General features: G+C 44.3%; 1 protein-coding gene across 1 annotated transcript; it reads right to left on the bottom strand.

Annotated features, from left to right (window-relative positions):
- Positions 1–3,712: 3,712 nt before the first annotated feature.
- ISM1 (isthmin 1) lies at positions 3,713–21,076 on the bottom strand (the record flags this gene model as incomplete). The annotated part of the gene is made up of 5 exons (XM_027883578.1): positions 3,713–5,623; positions 7,285–7,374; positions 9,465–9,608; positions 12,628–12,895; positions 20,831–21,076. Coding segments are annotated over 5 exons (1,266 nt in total), but the record flags the coding sequence as incomplete, so codon positions are not given.
- Positions 21,077–22,538: the final 1,462 nt, after the last annotated feature.

Genomic DNA, 22,538 nt, shown 5'->3' with positions numbered 1-22,538 from the left:
CCAAACCTTCTCTGCTCCCCAAACTTTCTGACTCACATCCTGCATCTACCACCATGGTGTGCAGATGCTGTCCCTTGCTTCAGGCATGTTTCACAGTCATACCAGAGCCCTCCTGAAATCCGGAGTGAAGCGCTGTTCCACTCGAAGTGAAGCATTGGTCAGGCCCATCATAAACAGTAAGCTCTGACATTTAACACATGTAATATTGTTTGCTCAGTTTTAAAAAGGAAATATTATCTAAGGACTCCTCCGAAGACTAGAGCCACCCACACTTAGTTGTGTTAGGTTTGGCCAGTTTGCCCTGTGTAATACTGCTATCACTTCCAGAACATAACATTCTGAGCCCCTTATAAATTGTGCAGCTTACTGAATGAAAACCTTCTCTGTATGTTTGAAAATTCCCCCCTGCCCCCAGATCCTTCTTGTGATAGAGAATAAATAAGGGAAAAATTTATAACTCCATAAACTGATAGAAAATTAGCACAGCCATAAAAGGCGTCTGTGGCTTTAGCAGTGCAGCTGAAAAGGAAAAATGAATAAACCTGCCACTCAGAAAGTAAAAGGCAGAACTGAAGAATGACTGCTGCCATTTCAGCCTCCTGGCCCTTCTCCCTCTCTGTGCAAGTGCAAAAATAGCCTCATGGCCCTGTGCAGGCAGCGGGGAAGTGCTGTGCTGTGGGACCCTTCCTGCAGACACCACCATACAGCGCATGACTGGAGGATATCCTAAATTAATTTACATGGACTTATAAATATATGCATGTGTGTGTATTTGGTATGAAATATGAAACCAGCGATTTCTTAGCCAACCCCTTAATTTGTCTGAAACAGCACAGGCATAATGGAAACTGCCCACACATTTTTCCATTAAAAGTTACAAAGGGAAGGGAAGGGGGGGAAGCTGGTGATAGAAAAACACATGCTTGTCTCAGCTGGCACAGAAATGCCACGCAGCCAGGCGGCAACACGCACTCACTCCAGCTTCCTGGGAAAAGTGGCATCTTAATTCCGGTGCTTGCTGGTGGTCTTGCTGCTGATGCCCTCCGTCCTCAGCACGCTGGGTTTTGTGTTTTTGGAGGGGAGGGACATGGCTGTGCAGGTGCACGCAGTGAGCACAAAGAAATCCGAGCTTGCCCATGTCCGTTTTTGCAGGTTTCCTCTTCTGGATTAGAGAGAGCCTTGCCGTGGCACTGCCCCTGATGTGGCATCTGATGGTTGTGTGGGTGCCTTGGAGCCTGCAGAGTAGCTGTGTCTGGATGGGTTATGAACAGGCTCCCCTGCCCTGCCAGTGTCTTGTCCATGCTAGGAACGGTGATCTCCAGGTTCCTGCATAGTCTGTCCAGCCTGAAGGTGAGTAACTTTCTCCAGGGAGGGATGAATACTGCTGAGAGTAAGCCAGGGTGCTGTGAACCAAACTGGCTGCTGGGCAGGTCCAGGGGTGCCCTGATGGAGACCACAGGAAGGGAAGCAAGGGAAGGCCTCGGGGAACACCAGCAGCTCCTCAGCAGCAGCAGCTCCCAGGACCATCACCAGCACTCCCTCAGTGCCTGTGCTCACCACCACCGGTAAGAGACTGAGGCATTGAGGCTCTTTGTGTCCTGGCAGGGGCAGATTCTTGAACAGGAAAAGGCAGCTTTCCCCCTTTCCTGCCTTCGACTGGCCTGACCCCACCCAGCTGGAAGTGTCAGGTGCAACCACCCCAACCACCTCAGCACAGAACGCTGTGTCTGGAACAGGCAGAGCCCCACGAGCTCCCCAGCATTTTTCCAAAGAATGCCTTGTGTTGACAGTGCTAACCAGTTTGCACAGCGGGAGGGGGGGAAGTGCAGCTGGTGACTGGTGCAGGGCTGTGGGGATTGAGGGCTGTGTGTATGGTTCTGGTTTTCGCTATATTGTCCTATAACCCATGTGCCTCGCTGCGGGTTATGGCAGTGGAATTTTGCTGCTCAGCAGCTGTCCAGGCAATGTGAAGCCAGGCCCACTCATCCTTTTAACCATCAAAGGTACGATCCAATCCATTTATGGCTGCCTTGGGGCACTGCTCCACACATCCTTCACAGCAGCTGTGCCAACTTAAGGCGTTCCCACCAACCCGACTCTGAAGCCGTGCCGTAATCTGTATCTGCTGATTGACTGGGGGTTAAAAATAAGTTGGATGGCTTGACTGATTCCCTGTTTCAGTTTCCCTGTTCAGTTCTGCTTGTTTCAACGCCCTCATATCTTTGGTTGAGTGTTCCAATATGCCCATTCTTTGGTAATTTGGAAACACAACAGCACCTTCTCCTAAACACTGACCTGTGCCTGGAAGCCACAAACCCTTCCTCAGGTCTTGCTCCAGTATGAACAGCTCTGTGTTTAAGAGACTGAGCAAAATTTGGCCCTGGTAAACTCCAGCACCTTGCTAAGCTCTACTATACAAAGTCATTCCAGCTACAATTCTGATCGTTGGGAAGGAGATAAAATGAAGAAGCAAAAAAGTAGCCCAGCCCTGAATGGATCATAACTTATTATAAAGTAGGACAGACTTCGTTTTTAATTAAGACCATTGCTTAAGACTGCAGAAATGTGGATACTCTAGATCTGTGCTCCAGAAGTCATCCTATGAAACACCTGGTGGGTCCTATCAGAGATTATTAGGCTGCCTCGGAGTTTCCAGCCTTGGCAAATGGCAAGCGGTAAGACTTTGTGCGTCATTTCATTTATTAGACTAATTTTTCCTCTTCCCTGGCACTTTATGTGTTATGTTCTGTGTTAACAGTGGAGTAGCATTTCTCAATAGCAGCATAATTTTCTACTCCACAAAGTGAGGGATGCGTTTTATAGTTCGAGAATTGTGATTGTCCTCTCATCTCCCTCCCAGAGAAACCCGAGAATGTTGTTCCCCCAGCGTGCTCCAAAGCGAAGTAAGGAGCAGAGCTCTCTCCCCCATGTTGCAGATAATACCTGCCTTCCCTATGAAGTGACTGATCCTGGAGTTCCTTGTGCCTTTCATCCATCTGCTGTCAATTTAACTGGCTCCACTTGCTGGTGGAGCCTTCTTATGACCTTGCAAGAATTTACAAAATCTGGTTTCTATAAAAATTAAGGGGTGATCCCCATGTTTACCCTCTTGCTCAACTAACCATGTTTAGTTACTACCAGCTTGTGCTAGAACACATCCATGTCTCCCCCCCACCTCCGACCCAAGTCTGTGTCGGGAAGCTCCGATGACTTGGCCAACGTTTCCAGCTGCTGAGGTTGCCTCAGCAGACCAGTTGATGTTGCAGATGTGCAGTAGCTTTGCTTAGAGGCCCCGGCAACTTTTAAATTCCTTGATTTGGACTACCTGGGCAGACCTGACCCTGCCCAGACTCGGCAGGGTTGTTGTGCCTGTGTTAGTGCTGGGGGCACCCCATGCCTGTCCGTGGGGTTGCAATCGACTGGACCCGAAATGCCAACAGAGCCAAAGATCTGCAGCATCTCACAGAACCCTAGCATGGTTTGGGTTGGGAGGGACCTTAAATATCAGCTCTGTGTGTCCATACACAGCAGAAGGAATTGTCTTGAGTCTTCCAGCTCAGGCTGACTGCGATGCCGGTCAGCTCTGCCGCTGTGTGAGGTTCCACATGCAGGACACACGTGTGTGTCAGACCACAGAGCCCAAAACCAGGCATTTCTCTGCTAACACTGAGCCTTAGGCTTCCAAATGAAGACACTGACTTGCAGCAAGGCAGTCTTTTGCAGGATGGAACTGTAAGTATTTATTTACCCATGGTGTAATTTTTATCTTTCATAAGAACGCAGGAATGAGCTGCTTAATGACAGGATTATGTATGTATGTACTTTATAAAAATTTGGAATTAAAACCTTTGCCTAACAACAGTCGTATTCTTGGCAGTCAAGTTCCATCTACAGAAACCTTTCACGTTAGAGACATATCCCACATGTGAGTTATTGTTACAATTCAATAAATACTTTACAAAAATAATGCTAGCTTTTTTAAAAAATTAAGACATTTTACCTCACCCATAGTTCCTCCCAGAGAGCTTCCTTAAAGAATAGCTACTTCTGTAGGACACTGTGCACTCAGCATAAGAAAAATGGGGGAAAAGGGCTGGTTGCATGCTTTATTCCAGAGATGTGTGGATTCCACTTTTCCTGTCCTTTAAAAAAATAAACTTCTTTCTTTTCTTAAAAGAAAGAAACTGGCAGATCCAAACATTCTTCATATTAAAAACTAGGAAGGAGTTGTGATTTTTTTTTTTTTTCTTTCCTTTGACACAGATTACTTCTCTGGCCTCACTCCTCCAAAGACTTACAGCGTGCTCAGTTTACAGGTAGCTGCCCTGAAGATCTGCTCCCCAGCACGAGATGTAAGCCCTGACAGCTGCAGCTCCATATCTGAGATGGCTCCAAGAGTGGGTTGTTTGGGACTCCACAGCATCAGGACCTTCAGGAAAAGCACAGCTACATCTTCCTGCAAGCCTACCCCAGATGGACTGCAAAGACCTGAGCTGGAAGGTAACGGGAAGAATTCCAAGAAAAAAAATTGCCAGGAATTCTTGTATTCACTTTTGACTATTACCCCTCCAAAAAAAAAAAAAAATTCTTCCCTTCTTAGATATGACCAGTCATGAAATCAATTATAGAGAAAATTGATGCTGTAGGTGCATTAATCTTGTAAACCATTCCCATATGGAAAAGTACATTCTTCAATCCTATTGTTTATAACAATTTTTAAATATGTGCCTCCTCAGCTGGGGCCTTGGGGCCTGATGGTGAAGGCAGCTGCCCACCCCCCCCAACCCCCCATTATGTTACAGTTGGGAAATAAAATGAAATGCACGTTATTACATGAACGTTACTGCAGTACAAAATCCTACCAGGACAAGATTTATGTATGTCTGTATGTAAAAATAGGTGTGTGTGAGATAGAGAGATATGTGTTTATAAATTACACACACTGTGAAAAATAGTTATGTATTATATTACAACTATATACATTCATTAGAAAGGAACTCATCAACCCCTGTCAAGGAGCCAGCGCAGCAGCCACCACCAGTTCTTTGGCATCCAGGAAACGAATGCTACTTTGTGTCTGAGTTCTCTGAGGAGGAAAACCTTCCTCAGTATTCCCTTGCCTCCTGAAATTGCTTGTAGTAGTCCTCGTCTGAGGGGTTTTCTGTGCACTTCTGCCCGTTGTTGGGGGGCCGGGCCTCGTTGTAGCGGCTCCAGTCCCCTTTGCATATGATCCAAGGCAGAATGTCCACTTTGTAATGGAGTTCTGCCGAGAATTCAATGCTGATCAGGTTTGGTGTGCCTGCCCCCTTCCCTCTGGTGATCAGCTGCATGTTGTCATCGTAGCAGCAGTGCTGTGCTGCCAGCGTGGTGCTTTCCAGAGAGAGCATGGAACGGATGCAGTACCGTGCCGTGGGCTTGTAGATCTCCAGTTTTTCCTTGGGACCACTTGCATCCTTCCAGCGAAAGTTTTTCCTCTTAAGTCGGTCGTAGATCTCAGCAGTGCTGTAAGCAACTTCTCTGGGGTAGGAGCATGGGCAGCTGGGAAGGTCATTGACCACTTTGTGCATATATTTCTTCAGGAACTCGCTCTTGCAGCTCATCCATCTTTCACAGCTATCGGTATCTGGTTAAGGGCAGGAAAGGGAAACTTAAGATACAATTATGCAGCATCCCAGTTGGTGTGATCAGTGATAACAAATCAGTAAAGCCTAACTGTTCAGCACCAGTGCTTTGCTTTAGAAAGGATGGGCAGCCTCAGTTTGCTGCCCTGCCTGCAATGTGTTAATGTGCCGTCTTGTCAGGTAAAGAAATCACACCTGCACCGACTTTAGGGCCTCAGGCAATGCTAGTCTTGAGTTACAGTGCAGGACCAGGCCACTCAGAATCTGTGACACTTCTTCTACCTGGCACATTCTAATTGTGCTGCTGATATCCCCATGCAGCACAAGAGACACTATCCTGGGTTAAGAAGCAACAGGAACAGGGAAATCACAGTGATTTGGTGCCAGTCTCCAGCTGAAACCCCCAGTCAGAACACACTCACCTAGTAAGCGTCAGATGTTGAAGGATTAAGTTTCTCATGACACTAGAGATTCCAAGATGCCAGGCAAGGCCTGGATTGCTTTTTCTGAAGTTCGTTTTAATCTCTAATTGAGTCCCTTTTTTTTTTTTTTTTTTTAAATTTACAAATACTTTTTTCTACTGGGGTCTCCATTTTCCCAAAGGGGTATTTCAAGCATCTGTAGTTCAAACATGGAGACTGACAGCTGGCAAATGCAGCCAAAAGTGATTCAGATTCTAAAAGGGCATATGTGACATAACATCAGAGTCGCTGGATTTAATGGCACCAGAGCTGGGATTAAAGAGATTTATAGAGCAGTAGCATATTTAATACTGGCACTTCATTATTTTGCAAGAGTCTTGGGAGAATCCAGTTGAACATCTCCTACATAAGACATTATTTAGGGTGTCTGTATCATGCTATGGGCTGTCAAAACCCCCCTGCTCATCTTGCTCCACACTTATTTAACAGGGCTCTGCAGCAGCAGGTCTAACTGGGACCTCAAACTCTAACAGCAAACATTCTTGCAAAATATTTACTTAGTGATCTGTGTCCTGTTTTTCTATCTCCTTAAAGAGTCCTATCCTGGCTGTCATTAACTATTGTGCTGTGCCACCATAGGAGGGAGGTGCCGGGTTACACTATTTATTCAGTTAGCCCAGCATTCAGTGTCTCTGAGTGGCCACACTGTGGATTCATTGGAGGGATGAAATCAGAACAGTACAGAGGTTGGGCTGAGTTTTAGACAGATCAGAACCAAGCCATGCACTGTAAAATTGCTCTGGCTACCCCCTCTGCAGCACACACAGCTATAAAAGCTATGCATGCTCATAAAAGTCACTGCCTTTTTTTTTTTTTTTTTTATGTGACAGCTGTATCTAAAATGCTTTTATAGCATCTTCCATTCAAGGCTATTTCAGCAAAATGCTAAAGAGTGTTTGATTTTTTTTTCCCCCTCTATTAATGTGAAGCCTTACAGCTCTTTTCTGAATTAGGACAGAGAATAACCATTTTAGAATGAAACGAGCACAGGAATTTGCTAAGACTTAAGAGGAGAAAGATTCAATGACTGAAGCAAACTAAGGTGCAGGTCACAAACACAAGCAAGATAATAAATAGCTGTTATTACCGACATTTTTAATGGTTAAACTCGATATCTTGGTCCCAAGAAAAAACTAAGGAAGTCTCTTATCTATTACTGAAAGATTGACTAGGCTGCTTACCAACTTCAAACAGTTTGGTGGCGTTGAAGTCTTCGCTCCCTGCAAGCAGGCTCACCTCGGTGGCAGCTGTCCGGAAAGTGTCTTCAATCCCTAAGACAAACAAGGGTTAGAGGTGTTTAGAGGCATTTTCCTGCCAAAACACAATGGAATCCGCTGCCTCCTCACCATCCCCTCCTTCCCCAGGCTCTGCAAGGTGCAAGCAATCTGAAGCTGCTGCTGGAGGGGAGTATAAGGACCAAGGAGTCTGTGGTGTTTGTTAGGAAGGTAAATCAGAGTGACATGCCTGGAGGCGGGTGGATAAGTTCATCTCTGTAAGTAGGAAACAGTTTTTTCAGGAATTACAAGGAGGAATGATGCTGTTACAAGATGACTGGTGATTGCTGGCCTCTCCCACTGCCAGGGAGTTGAAAGGTGTGGGCAGATGACACTAATCTCTCCAAGCAATTCCATCCCCACCACTTATAGCTATCTAATAAAATATCAGGATCTTAACATATCAGGATCTTCCAGCAACCTTCAGTTAAGTGTTTGCTATCAGTAGAGAGAGAGAGAGATTGCCAGAAAAATGTATTAACTGATCTTGCCAAAGTAAACATCCTTTTGTTGCTGCTTTAGTCCAGCCTGTAGACCAGCCTAATGTTTCCCCAATGTTTCTGTGCCATGTAGCCTTAAAACAAATATCTCCCCAAAGAAGCATTTGAACAGGTTTGGGTTATTTTTTTTTTTCCTCTCCATTGAATTAAAGACCTCTAAAGAGAGGAGAAAGATCTTTAATAGAGGATAACTATATAGTTAATAATGCAGTCTATTCACCATCCATCTCCTTGCCAATGAACTTTCTCCTGATGTCCTGAACTGGGCCATAATAGTGGCTTGCAAAGCTTCAAAACAGCCTCAGGCCACTTTTCAATAAAATTATCATAGGGTTTTGCCTTAACTGCAGCACTAGATGCAGAATAATAGATACCCAAGAACCCATTACAAGGCAGTAATTCACTGCTGGAATTATAAACAGCAGAAGTTGAGCTTTGCCCTTGTAATTTTAAAAATGTCAGCACAGCCTCAAAGAGTGAATATATTTTTCTTGCTGATTGTTGGAGGTCTGTTATACGACATAATGTATTCTTTCAACTTTGCCACTGTTTGATGCTAGCTGGTAATAAATACTGGAGAATATAACTGGGGGCTACATGCTTTCTTCTGGTATTAACCCCTTATTATTGAGGTTTTAGGATGTATGAAGGGCATCCAGAAACAATTTTCTCCTGAACTGCCTAGCAGCCACTGCCTTGCAATGGAGACACACATCTATCTGCGAGTGAGAAACTTCTCTCCAACTCTCTCACCGAGCCTCCTAAGTCTCCTCTCCAGCACTTCTGACATTTACTTCTGACATTTCCCATTAAAAAAAAGGCCTGACCTCCAGTTTAAGAATTTCTGCCTTTCTGAGTCATTAAGTAAACCCAGTGTAATGCAAACCACCACGGCTTGCTTTCACTGCTCTCTGATCTTGGGAAGTCATGAACTTGCACCCGTCCCATGCGTTGTGGCAGCTACTGCATGACAAACTGGTCTAAAGCCAAACACACAGCAGCATTTAAAGAACAGCACGGGAAGGTTTTCCGCAGCAGCTTTAAACTCTTATGATGTCGGTTTGAGTGCTCAGCCCTGCTTTTGCCAAAGTAAAGACTGCGGGATAGGAAGGACACCTTAAATGTCAATGCCTGTGGATGGGTAGGAGCCATATTTTCTGAATATATTCAAGCCAGAACTAAACATTCCTTCATCCCTGCTCACCATGCAGGCATTCCCGTTCACTGCACAGCAAAACAGGAGCTCGCTGAGGTAACAGCACAGCTGGTGTGAAATTCTAAAATGAATTCAAATTTGTTTCAAGAGAGTAAATGGCACCCTTTGGAATAAAAAATGCCTGTGCACAAAAACGACCTAAAGAAAACCTGTACTTGCCTTTTATGTTCCAGGGGATAGTGGACTGCATCTACCAGCACATTATTGCTCTGAAAGGACCTGCCATTTCATAAACGGCGTTGAAAAGCACCGTGCCTTTTCCCACCGGAACTCCTACCTTACCAGGGAACAAACAGGCCCTGGTCTTTTCCAGGAGCTCTGAGATCACCTCTCCCCACACTACCCCCTGACAGCAGCGAACACGAGCACACCTGGGCAGTTGGGCCTGTCACAGGTCCGGGACTCGGTGGCCGTGCAGGCGTATCCGCAGGACCGCGTCCGCTTCTGGTTCCCGCTCCCGCAGGTGACGCTGCACGGGGACCACGGGCTCCAGTCGCCCTCCCCGTCAATGTAATCTGGGCAAGAACAAAGATGAGGAAGGAAATGAAGAAACAAAACTCCTACCGCCCAAAAACTACTGTGTTAGTGTTTTTTATTAAGAAGGCAAAACAAGAATGGGATCCAGATGTCTCTACCTGAAGCTCGGGCCGAGCGCCAGGCGCAAGCCTGCTGTTTAAATGGTTTTCACACTTGATGCTCCTCAGGGAAACGCATGCAACATTATTTGAAAAAATATTTCCTTTCTCTCTTGACCTTTTGGCAGCTGAGAATCCTCAGCTGCAAAGCTGGGTCGTGAACTAACCGTCTACTCGCATAATTTCCCTGCATATATAGGAATACGTTTGCTGACCACAGACTAATCAGGCAAGGGATAAATTAAGTTTTCTTGGTTTTTGTCTTTTCAGAACACACAGAAAGAGCACAACAGTAATCAGTTAATTAATTTTTAGGGCAAGCTGCGTGTTGGGCTATGGGAAGCTGGGGGTCATGCGTGAAAATTGCAATTTTGCTTTTCGGTGCCTTGAACAGGGAACATATTTCAGGAATATGCTTTGAGCACAGGGAACCACATACACGTTTTGCACTGAGGGCAACGTGCAATTTGTAGTGTTTCATGTGAATTATTAAACAACACCAAATCTAACTGTTTAAGCAAATCTAACTCTTTACTAGCAGGCATCTTCTGAAAATGACACATGACTTCATTTTCTTCTGGTAGAAAGCCAAAGGCACAGGATACCAAGTCTGCACCACCACGGCTCGGTGCCCCTGTAAGTATTCAAATCCCTCAGCACTAGTCTGCTCTGTTTGCTGCTGCACGTCCCACCTGGTAAAGGCCACCAAACACAGCCCATGAACACTTCCCAGTTTTCTTGCCTCCCCAGCTGAGGAAGGAACATTTGGCCTGATGGTTTCCTCTGTGACCTACAGGAGATATTTAACTGACCCTGTGATCATAACTTGTGGCTGTAGCTCCTTGGGGTTACGCCAGCACTGGCAGCAAAGCAAAATCTGGTTTGGTGGCTTTGAGCCAGCCCTGCTCCACAGCTATAGGTGAGAGTACCTAAGCTGCACAAGACCCAGGGACAGATCCCTGCCTTCCCTGGCCCCTGTGCTACACGCCATTCCTGCTTCCCTCAACAGCCCTGCTGTCTGTGGGCTTCCTGAGCTGGTTAGTAGAACACGTAACTTGATTTGTACCATATGTAATGACTGACGACAACTCTGTGGGGTGCTATTAAACATTTATTGCCAGGAGTATGGGAAGGTTATATATCTCGCTCGTAGCAAGCTGCCTGAGATGTGAGTTCCTCGTGGCAGGGACCTCTATGTGTTTCTCCTCCCTTTCTTACATGGCTGACAACTGGGAAGCCACCACAGTGTCTAGGGTGGGATGAGGACCGTGGTCAGCATCGATGTGTAAGACCCACAGTTCTGGGATTTGCCAACAGGCAGGCACTGCAACAGTCTGAAAAGGCATCAGATGTCTGAGGAAAATGTGATCTGCCCTCTGGCCCTGGCCCTGCTCTCCTTCCCAGCTCTTTTCCAACTTCCAGGAGTTTTTTCTTCGTGCGGCTGGCAAGGCATAGGGCAGGTGAGCAGGTGCAATGCCTGTCCAAGAGGCTGGGAGGCCCAAGAAGGGCAAGCAGAGTGGGCAGGGATTTTTGGCAGGGCAGGAGGAGGGAGAGCCATGAAAGGTGTGAGCAGGTCAATGGGAAGAATGAGCTTCGAATCCCCACAGGGACAGGATCTGCTTCTACATCCTCCTGGACAAGGCCAATGGCACATGGCATTTTAGGTTAGTCGGAAGGCCAGGAGTGTTCCCAATTAATAGGATGCTCTGGTGTGCAGCAGAGAGCTCTAGGATAAGTTTTAGACCTATCTACTTAGTGTTTACACTGCAGTATTGAATGTATCACATTAGGTTTTCAGCTGGAGCTCAACCTGTTCTTCCTATTTTTGCCTTTGTAATTCTTAGTATTTTTTTTCCTACCACAATTACTTGTGAAAGCAATTTTATTTAAGTTAAATGAATAAGTACCTAAGATACGAATTCTTGGCAATAAAGCCAGCCCACAAATAAATGTAGGTGCAAAAAGAAGGGATAGACTTCAATCTTTTGGCCACAAAATTTAATACATATGTATGTGTTTAAAGAGACCATTCCAAAAAAAAAAGGTTCTTTTGATTTTTAAGGCTCTAGGACTTAAAGTTAACCAAATCATGGGAAAAATAAGACTGAATCAGTGCATGACAGCCACTCTGGAGAACACAAAAAGTGCCAGGGTTAAAAGCACTGTGGTTTTGAAACCTTGTTCTGACTAAAAGTTGTCTGTATTTATATTCAACTTAAATCCAAGGGGCTCTGAGCTTCCTGTGAGCACAGTTTAGCTCACCTCCCTTGAGTCATTCCCGTGTGGATGGTTACAGCCCATCAGGGCAGTGAATAGCTGTAGCTCCTCTCTGTTTCTAGTTTCTGCAACTGTTTCATACAACAAGCTGAAAACAATTGTTTTCGCCGTGACACATCTGGAAGAGAATTACACACGCAAATACACAATGTTCCTGCTGCACATGCCACTCCCCACACATGCACCAACATAATTCATCTTATTTGTGCATCCACCAAATACTACCATGTTTTAGATCCTGCTTATTTATCCACTAGTTGTATTTTGGTTCCCAAACCACCGCACGATTCTAAATTTGTACTTACTCTAAAAATAAATACGAAACCTTGTTTCCTTTGCTTTTAAAAAAAAAAAAAGCACACTTTGGACTAAAAAAAGCCCCTCTTCTGGGATAACTGGTATGATTTGCAAGATTATAGACTTACTAGTGGAATGCAGCTACCACAGTACAGCTTGTGCATCTGCACAGATTTGTACTTTAAAAGCTGATGAACAAAAGCCACATGTTGAAAAATCCTATTTTGCTTGGCCTGCTCTCAGCGCTGCCTCACCATTCTCATTTCCCCCGAGCTCATTTTTACAATCCCAAGGTGCCCGTGAGAGGCCTGGAACGCAAACTCACCATACTCTGGCTGCTCCTTGGACTCGAACGTCCGGTGCCCGGGCGCACGACCATCCCACCCACCGAGAGGGTTGAGGAAGTTGCTGTCCTCGGTAGTGCTGTCGTACTTGTAGTCCTGGTCACCGCTGCTCATGCGAGTCAAGGTGGAGGACCTTTGCCACCAGCTCCTCCAGTCAGGTGACGGCACTGGCCAGCTGGGCTTGCCGCTCTCCTTCTGCAGGTCCTTGTCTGTCTCGCTGTCGGGGCCATCCACCACTTCAATGGTAACCTGTGGGGTTCGACACAGACCGGCCTGGCTGTCAGTACCTCCTCCTGGTCAGGGGGAAACTCTCTATACAGCAAAGGCAAATGCCTGGTGCTGCCTTGCAGAGGGGCTGTGCGACACCCTCAGGCTCACATGTTGAAAACCATCTGGGGATTACTGAGCCCAGAGATACGCGGCGGCTGAGTGGTTCCTTCTGCTACCTCTGCTGAATCGGAGCTTGGAACAAAGGCCAGGAAAAATCCTGCACAAAATAATAACCCATGCTGTGCCCAACACCTTTGCAGCAGTTTTCTGCCTTATGGGGGAAAGACGTTTAGAGCTGAACATACATGAGGAGGAAAAAGAAAACCTAAATCTGTACTCTTAATTATGCTGCGCCTGAATTTGAGGAAAGCACAGAGCACATGAGAGTGCAGAAGCCATTCCAAGGACTTGGACTGACTCAAGACAGGGCTAAGCAAGCCCATGAGTGTGAAGGTGAAGATGCAGAGCCTGGAGTACCTCTGGGTTTGCATCTGTCTTGCCCTCTGGCAGCAGCCCAGCCGTTACCGCTACATGAAACCACGCTCTGAGGCAATTATGGGAACCAGCAGCTCCTTCAACCATGGACTTGCTGCAAAGCCCTGTGAAGTAGGTCCTTTTTTCATGCTGGAGAGTATAATGGCCTGTTATGGTCAACCTGCTTATGGTTTCTACAGAAGCCCAAAGCCAAAATTCAAAGTTTGCTGCCCCATTCCCTCACAGACATCACGAATGTAAATATGATTCTGTGTAGGAGCAACCCTTGATTGTTGCCTTTCTGTGCCGAACAATGTGCAACTGTGAAATTCTTTTCTGTGCTGAACAATGTGCAATTGTGAGCACTGTGTGCACATAGGTGGCTATTTAGGTAGAAGCAGGGACTAGCCATCAGAAACCTTGGCCACAGATAGATCATAAAATGCTCTGATGTTTCATGGTTCAGTGATTACACTGGACTGGCTAAACAAGGAGAAGTGACTATCAGATATGTCTATAAAGTTTAATAGAGGCATTCTCAATGTTTTATAGAGCTGCAAAGCAGTCTTTCAAAGTCACGTTGTACATACCCAGAAAAACCAGAATAACGTACTATTATGCTAAAAAAAGTCATTTATGTGGCTCTGTGGATGTGCATCGTGGATAAAAAGTTAGTTTTATACAACTGCTGTTAGTAAAATCACAAGACACAAGAAAAAGAAAGAAAAGATCACAGCCACCTGAAGCCTACAGAGGAGTGGGACATAGGAAGCAAAGCAGCAGTGCTGCCATGTCTTTGCAGCTGCAGGCACAGACAATGCCCACACATCCTTTGCTTGGAGAAAGGAGATTTTGGACCTATTTCACGCTTTGCATTTGACCGCAGACAAAGCCATTGAAATGAAACAACTTGGAGGCTACTATGAAGGTCCACTGGGAGACAGGGGGCAAGAGCAAGGGAAAGTGCAGTTGTCAGCCCAACAGCATCTTTACACAAGAGGGATTTCACTCCCAGGCTGTGCATGGAATCGGCATGATTACTTCATTAAACCTCAGTTTCTACAGACCAAGAATTAAAACGGATTTCATAACTTTGAAAACATCAGGGTTAGGTCAGGGATTCAAAACTGTTGCATCTGTCCAAGCAAAACAGAGTTTTCACAATAAGTGAAAGGAAATCACGTTACTGAGCGGCAAACACTGGCCAGTAGTGGGGCTTTGGTGCTCCCCACCTGAAAATTAGCACGACTCCAGAACTTTGGTAGCAAGTATTTTTTAAGACCACACCAACTCTGTAAGCAATGACTCAGCAAAAAGTGGAAAGGCCAAACAAAACAAAAAACCTCAAACCAAACCCTCTGATAAAAAACAATGATAATCATTCCATTTGCTCTGCTAATCTGCAGCTGTGTGACAGTCAATCAGCATGAACTCGCATTATTTCAGCCAGGTACAGCTTGAAGAACCACAGGGATTTGATTTTAAATACTGATGAATGATGCCAAGCCAGTTTAAGGAAAAGAGGGTTTGTAGGGCTAGAGAAACTCCTGTTGAGCTTGGTGCTAACACTGGTGAGGAAAGGCAGATGGAACACACACACCTCCAGCACTGTCAGACTTTCACCAGCACTGTCACTAATTTACTTTCAAGACATACCTGTGCAATCAGATATCCCCTTCAGTCTGTTTTTACCACTAAGGAAGCTTATTGCAAAGGCCTTTAAAATGAGTTTTCCAACACACAGCCTATTTAAAACTCCAAAATAGCAATGTGGTAGCCTGACACACACCTATGTCCCTCTCTCTGCTGCTTTAAGCTTTGGTTACCAAAGTGTTTGCTTAATATGTGGCATAAAAACCATGGAGTGAAAGAAACTCTGTGGAGAATCCTGGGATTGTCTGAACTGCCACTGTCAGAAATGAGGAGGCAGCTTCAGTCAGCTCTGTTGCAGTCTTTGCAGGGACTTGGCTGTGCCCTGCCCAGCTCCATTTAACTTTATGGACCTGCCAGAGGCAGGGAGGAAATCAGTGCCTAATCCCAGTAATCCCTCCATCACAGGACCTAAAAGTTAGGGCAGAGGTGTGAGAAGAGGCTGCTGCTTTAGGAGAACAATTGCTCCCAGTCTAAAATTTGGAAAAAATGAGCATTCATTGAATTCTTCCCAGTACTTAGGGATAGACTTAACACCATTAGTCTATGACTGTACTTGTGTGTGTATATATATATATCTACATATCTATATATATCTATCTATATCTCCTTGTACATATACATGGTCCTCAAACATGGAACTTGTTTGATCAGTTCCTATACTGGAGGCTGTTTACATGAAGGAAAAAAGGGAATCAGATCTAGAACTAGAATAATAAAAAACGGGCATTTAGAGCAGCTCTGGAAAAGTTTTCACGCTCTATAGCTATTCCAACAAAAACATGTCCCTCTTAAAAAGTAAAAAAAGGGTCTGGTTTAGTATTTCTATCTTGGAGACGGTTTCAAAGACTGATTTCTTCTTTCAGTGATTATCAAAACTGTAAAGATTTTATTTTCCCTCCAGCTTCCCAAAATGTCTGTGGTAACACAGTTCTTGTATAAATCCACAATCATCCCCAGAAGTATTCCAACCTAAAATGAAGCCACTTTTTTTTTATGGTTGTATAAGCTATGAATTAAGGACATTCCTCCAAAAACTGTTAAAAGCAATTGGCGTAGGTATGTCAGACCAACAAATTTGCAGTCAATTTCTAATGAAACAAGTGTATCAAGCACAGATGTCGTCAGACACCAACATCCAATTTTCTCCTGGCCAAAAATATACAGAAGATAAATATTATCCCCGCCTGTTGGAGCGCACAAAGAGTTCTGTGTTCATCCTGTTTACTGAGACAATGTTTTTGAATTCACTTTATTGGTGTAAACATTGCCCTAAGCAACTGGAAGATTGTGTTTCAAGAAAAACTACATTTACAATATTGTGCAAGCTGTGGATGCTATGATATTTCTGACCTTTGTGTCTTTCATGCAATTGATGCATATTTTTAATGCAGAACTTGCCACTCTGTAAAGATGAATCTGTGCAAGTCAGCAACAAGGTAACTATAACAGAAGAGAAATGAGTTCATGATAAGGGATTAAAATGGTAAAATTAGCATTACACCACTTAACAACTCCAATTAAAATGCTATCAGTAGTGACACCAATTTACTTTTGGTTGTGTCATGTCACTTAGAACAGTTTTCAGGACTCGATGGAAAGTGAATGGCCCTCAAAATCTTCTAGGAGCAAAGAGGACAAGGTGGCTCAAACCCCGAAATTTATATTGTAATGTTGTCAATCCAATTTGTAATCTCTGATGGGCCAAACCAAACTCCTGAGAGCTCTGAATTTTGCACTCTGCAGTGAGCTCTTATTACATACACCATGACATTAAGAAAACTGCACAGAGGTAGCAACAGTTAAACCACTTTCAATACCAATTTCTGGTATTTAACTGTGGCCTTCTGGCCCCCTGCTCTGCCTACACTAATCTCTGCAGCTTGCCAGAGGGACTAGCTAGTTCCTGAAGGTTACATCAAAAAGTGCTTCCAGTGCTTTGCTACTACCTCAAATTATTAAGCCTTACAGGAATCACAAGAAACAAGCACTACTGGAGCCTTCCAGTTCCTCCTGTGCTAAATTAGAGATGGGACTAACTGGTCAGATACTACTGAGTCTTTGGTGATAATACCAAGAGGGTGTTGCTTTCTAATGCAGTGAAACCAGCAAGCTTCAAATATAAAATGATACCTAAAACCCACATCTAATAAAATGTGTGAAAAGTGACACGCAGTCTAGGTGGAGGTGAGGGAAATGAAGAGCTGATTTGAAATCTGCAGATCTTTAAGCTCCTTTCTAACCCCAACCATTCTATGGTTCTGTAAGTTTTCCCTTTTCTGCTCATTTGTCATGGCGTTGAGCACTGCTGGGGAAGCAGCAAAGCAGTGGGGCAACAGAGAGCAGCACATCACTACCTGCACTTGTTACAGTCCACAAGCCTGGGAAACCAGCAGGAAAAAGAAAAAGAGGGAGGGTACAAGAGCAAAAGTTCACTTGCAAGTTGAAACATCTGGCTTCAAACAGAGGGTCAGCTGCAAAGAGCAGATGTTGTAGAAGGCTGGTTGGAACAGACAAGAGAAACCCATCAGAAATGGAAAATAGGCAGGTTCCTATACACCTCCCACGTGACATCATTCTGCTACTCAGGGGTAAGAACAATTCTCACTCTGAATAATAACCCTGCCCAATTACAAGGTCATCAAAGGAGTGCAAACCAAGACAAAAAGGGATTTTCCACTTGTGAAAGGAAATCCGAAGAAAACGCGTGATCAGTTCTTGTAATCACATTCTCATCCAGAGGTCTTCCAGGCATTGACAAGAGCTGTTAAAATGACAAAAAAGCAGCAAACAAAATACCCCAAACCAAAGAGCCAGACTTTGCTCAACAGCAGCTACTGCGGTTACTCTCAAACAATCAGCGTGGAAGCAACGCTAAAGCCCAAAATGCCACTTGAAAAGAGGGGAGGTTTTACAAGGCTGGAACACCACAGGAAGGCCAGTAAGTGTTGTCTTGGTCTTGCATGCAAAGAATCAAATTGCATTTGAATTACTGCAGCTCTGGCTGTTGTTTCTAAAGGGTTTTCTTGTCTGTTGTACTTACATTTGATTATTTATCGTCTGATAAATACAGCAGTACCTGGGGGGCATGGAAGCTTTCTGAATTCCTGGGATGGTGTTCTGATATTCATCACTTCCTCCCTGAGAGGGCACACAGCAGGGCATCATAGAGCAAGTGCCATCTCACAGGAACCAGATAAGGAATGGCCACAAAGGGAACTCACTGCAGTATCTTTTCCACCTGGTTTTTCATCTGAATTTTATGTCTCTTTACTAGGTATTTAAAATTTCCAGGTATAATTTCCTTCAAAAAATGTTATTTTTGGTCTAGGAAAGTTTATAGCCCAGGAGAAGGGAAAAGAGGTTGTGAGTCTTTGAAAAGAAAATGTGGCAATTGTGCCATCTTAACACATGGGCTGGTTTTTTTTTCTCCTTTCCAACCTCCCGGTCCCAGGAGGACTTTTAAATCAACACTCCCAGGATTGTAACTTCCACAGTCTGAAGCCACTGTGCAAAAAGACAAGTGAACATCTATTCTGCTCTCACCTGCCAAACAGCTGATGAGAAATTTACAAGTCAACAAGTGTCACTATTTCTGTTCAGGTCAATATGGTAAAGAGCAAGAGTTCACTATAACCCTTCCTTTCCTAAAAGAATAGGCCACCTTTTATGGCCTTTAGGCAAAGAAATAAACTTTCTCTGACTCTGCAAGGATTTAATAGGAGTTTTATTTCCATGAGGCTTGACCTACTGCAGGACTGTCAACCAGAAACTTTGTATATCCCTATTTACACACCTAAGCAAACAGAATAAATGCAGAGTAAAAATATAATGCAGGACTTAGGGAATCTGTTTCTGAAAGAGCTCATCCTTGTGCACAAGAGCTCTGGGATCAAAGTTGCCCAATGTTTTCCAGTTTACAGGACTAGTCTTCCCAATTCTCAGAGTCCAGCAAAACTGCTGACAGAGTTGCTGACACATTTCCAAGATCAGGTGGTGGAAAAAGAGGTCACAGCAGCAGCAGTTACTACAAAGACAAGCCAGGGAACTGTTTCCATCTCTTTTATCTATTCCCTGGGTCTAAACACAGTATGCTGTTACCAATCAGAGAAGGTTTTTGTTTCTTCCTGTCCTTCTCTGGTTTACATTCTGTTCAAACAATGATGTACATTATTTACCTCATGCCACAATCTGTGGCCCTTATAGCTTCCCAACCTTCCCTTCCTAAGGCTTTCTGAAAGGGTTTTCCTACCTAGTGTGAGAGAACTGTTCAGTCACCACATGTTGAACGTGTTTCCTACCTTGGCCCCCCAAGTATCAGACCCACACTTGACCCAAATCTGTGAGGTTTCTAAATGCTGCAAGTCATCTGTGGTGAATGCAGTGGAGTGGCAGCTTGTTCTCACCCAATCTCAGAATGATGGAATGGTTTGGGTTGGAAGAGACCTTAAAGATCATCTTGTTCCAAACCCTTGCCATGGGCAGGGACACCTCCCACCAGAACAGGTGGCTCAAAGCCCCATCCAAGCTGCCTTTGAACGCTTCCAGTGATGGGACATCCCCACCTTCCCTGGCCAACCTGTGCCAGGGGCCTCACCATCCTCACAGTAAAGAAATTCTTCCTAAAACTAAACTAAACTCACCCTCTGTCAGTTTAAAACCATTCCCCCTTGTCCTCTGACTCCACGTCCTTGTAAAAAGTCCCTCTCCAGCTCTCTTGTAGCCCCTTTAGGTACTGGAAGGGGCTCTAAGGTTTCCTTGGAACTTTCTCCCAGCCCCAGCTCTCCCAGCCTGTCCTCACAGGAGAGGTGCTCCAGCCCTCTGAGCATGTTGGCCTCTCACCAGCAGATCTATTACATCTTTACATACGTACTTCTTAGACGTATCAAAAGCATGGTAATTTTGTGGGCTGGGGGACTGTAAGAAGCCAGGAATTAATTTAACCAGAAAACCAGATCTATTAGTGTATTGTTTTTATAAGCACATCTTAGGCAGAACAACATTTGAATTTATTGTTTTGGTTAAAAAGGACTGCTTATTAATGCCAATTTTGCTTTAAGGCTCTGAATTAAAAACAAATCACTCATTTTTTCCTCTTTCCAATCCTTGAAGTTTCAAGATGTAAGTGGCTTGTAAGAGGCTGTTCCAAACCCAAGAAAAGTTTGAGGAATAACATATAACAAAGTTTCTTGCAGACAACCTTTTTTTTTAACTCCAAGCAGCTGCTGCAGAAATTAAGTCTCGGTTCCATACAGCACATTTTGAGCTGAGACTGAAAGATTTATTCTCTTACAACCTTTGGAGATGTTTCCATTTTATAAAAGCATAGCAAAAGAGGAACTAACTGTTCACAAACAAATTTTACAACAATAAATCTAGATAGAAATTTCTAAGATAGAAATTAAAATACCCATCTATTAGCAATGAAGTTAATATGCTCCAAAACGGCAATCACAAAGATGGGCTTGGCATCATAAACAGGTCTACACTGATCCCCACACTTACGCAATCAACACTATCTAAGGAGAAATTCAGAAAAAAAAATGAAATATGTGCACTGACTTGGAGACAAAAAGTATACAGTAGATATGTTTTATATATATATTTTATATCTAATACTATGCTACATGATATTATATTATACCCTATACATTTCCTCTCGGTGCTGTTGGTAGAGGCAGATTATTCTGACAGCGTGCCACGGAAGCCAGGCTGAAAGTTGTCTTGGTTTAGTAAAATAACTTCATGCAAGACATAAAAAAAGTCAGATGTGTTAACATAAATTTGTACCTGAATGTTGGGATTCTGCCCGTTGATGTCTGCTTTTGACAGGTCGGGGAAGTTTGGGAGGTCCAGGAGGAAAGATCTGGGTCCGTCTCTCTGCAGGGACGTGTGCCCGTTCTCCTGCCGGAATCGCTGCTTAGGGAACGGCCGGTGGGCAGCCTGGAGATCGGGGTATTCCCTGTGGTCCTCGGGGTTCAGGGTGAAGCTGTCTTCAGGAGAATGGTCATCTGCACTCAGTGTGTTCTGGGGAAGAAAAGCAACACATTATGATGACAACTGTCAGTCCTGCCAGTGCCCCCATCTGTCTGCTGGCTCAGCCCTGCAGCACCCAGACCCACTGCTCACTGCTGGGACAGAAATCTGTGACCATCTGACATGATATAAAACTGAGTCACACTTGGAGGTTTAGCTCTTCCAACTTCCTGAACCATTCCAGCTTTGGTGTGAGCACCCACACATTGGCACAAACACCAGACTTCAAACGAATGTAGAAACATGAAGCTCTGAATCGACCCCTGGGAAATCAAACTGTGTCCCATTAAATGTGTCCCTAAAAATGGTGAAAGATATCCTTCTTATAAATCATTTTTAGTTTGCTTTGTTCCAAAGTGAAGCAAAAACACTGACTGCCCAGTCCATGTTGAAATTTATGGTATTAAAAGATCCTACCGCTGAGCTGGCAACCTCCCCTTCTCTCCCCTCAGTCTGCAGCAACTTCCATCTCGTCGCCTGTGTTCCTCACCCAATATCTCTGGTCTTGAACATCTGAACCTTCCTTCCTCTGGGACCTCATTTTCATGTTTGCCTAATGGTGGGATTGAATTTCAGCGAGCTGTGGGTCAGCGGTTAATGCTTTTGTTATTGTTGAGCGTACTTTGGTGTTTTGTAGTACATTACAGCAGGCTGCCCCCGCACCAGTAGCGCTGCTGCCACTGCCTTTGACCTCACCAAGGAGACACATTTAGTATCAAAACACGGCCTCCCTGGGTTAGGACCGGCCTGGGGACTTGGAGGAAAAAAAACAGCAGAGAAGTCCAATGTTCTTATGGGTAAAAAAAAAAAAAAAAAAAAAAGCAAGGCACGGGGTAGACTCAGCACAGGTTTTGGTTTTGACTCAGCTGAAAAGTTTCAGGCTTGAGGTCTTAGTATGACTGCCTGGGGAGTTTTTATTTTCAGTTCATAAAGAGACAGCAAGCATGGAGAGGGTAAATGTTAAAGACCTATCTTTTAAAACAAGCACAATTAAAGTGGAATGGCCACATGTGGTTCTGGCTCTACTGAGGCATATTTTTGCCAGCGTTTCTGGTTAAATGCAATCTCCATCCAGCTCTCCTGGTTCAAATTAAGCCATAGCATACCTTTAGCTAAGCTCTCAGATAGATAACAGCTCCAATGCCTTTTATTTTGTGTTTATTTGCTTAGAAGGTTCTAAATTGACCTTTAAAGAGATTTTACAATATAATCTGTGCCCATTACAGAAAAATATTCAGTGAGTTAAATAAACTAAGATTTAAGAGTTAATCTGGGACTAAGTGAAACTGTCTCAAGCAACAACAAAGGTGGTTCTCCTGTCCCCTCCTTGTTGCACTCCATTTGTGGAGTCCAAAAATCAGATTCAGCAGAATTAATGTTGTCTTGGTATTGTCATACCCAAAAGGGTAATTTGATATATCTGTCTACAACACAGATGCATAAACATTGTTCTGACTTGGTG

Source organism: Empidonax traillii, unplaced genomic scaffold, assembly GCF_003031625.1.
Source record: "Empidonax traillii isolate 1590-97213 ecotype Southwest subspecies unplaced genomic scaffold, ASM303162v1 scaffold128:size1411021, whole genome shotgun sequence".
Classification (NCBI taxonomy): domain Eukaryota; kingdom Metazoa; phylum Chordata; class Aves; order Passeriformes; family Tyrannidae; genus Empidonax; species Empidonax traillii.
Note: the sequence above shows the minus strand (reverse complement) of the source record. Positions and strands in the feature narration are given on the sequence as shown.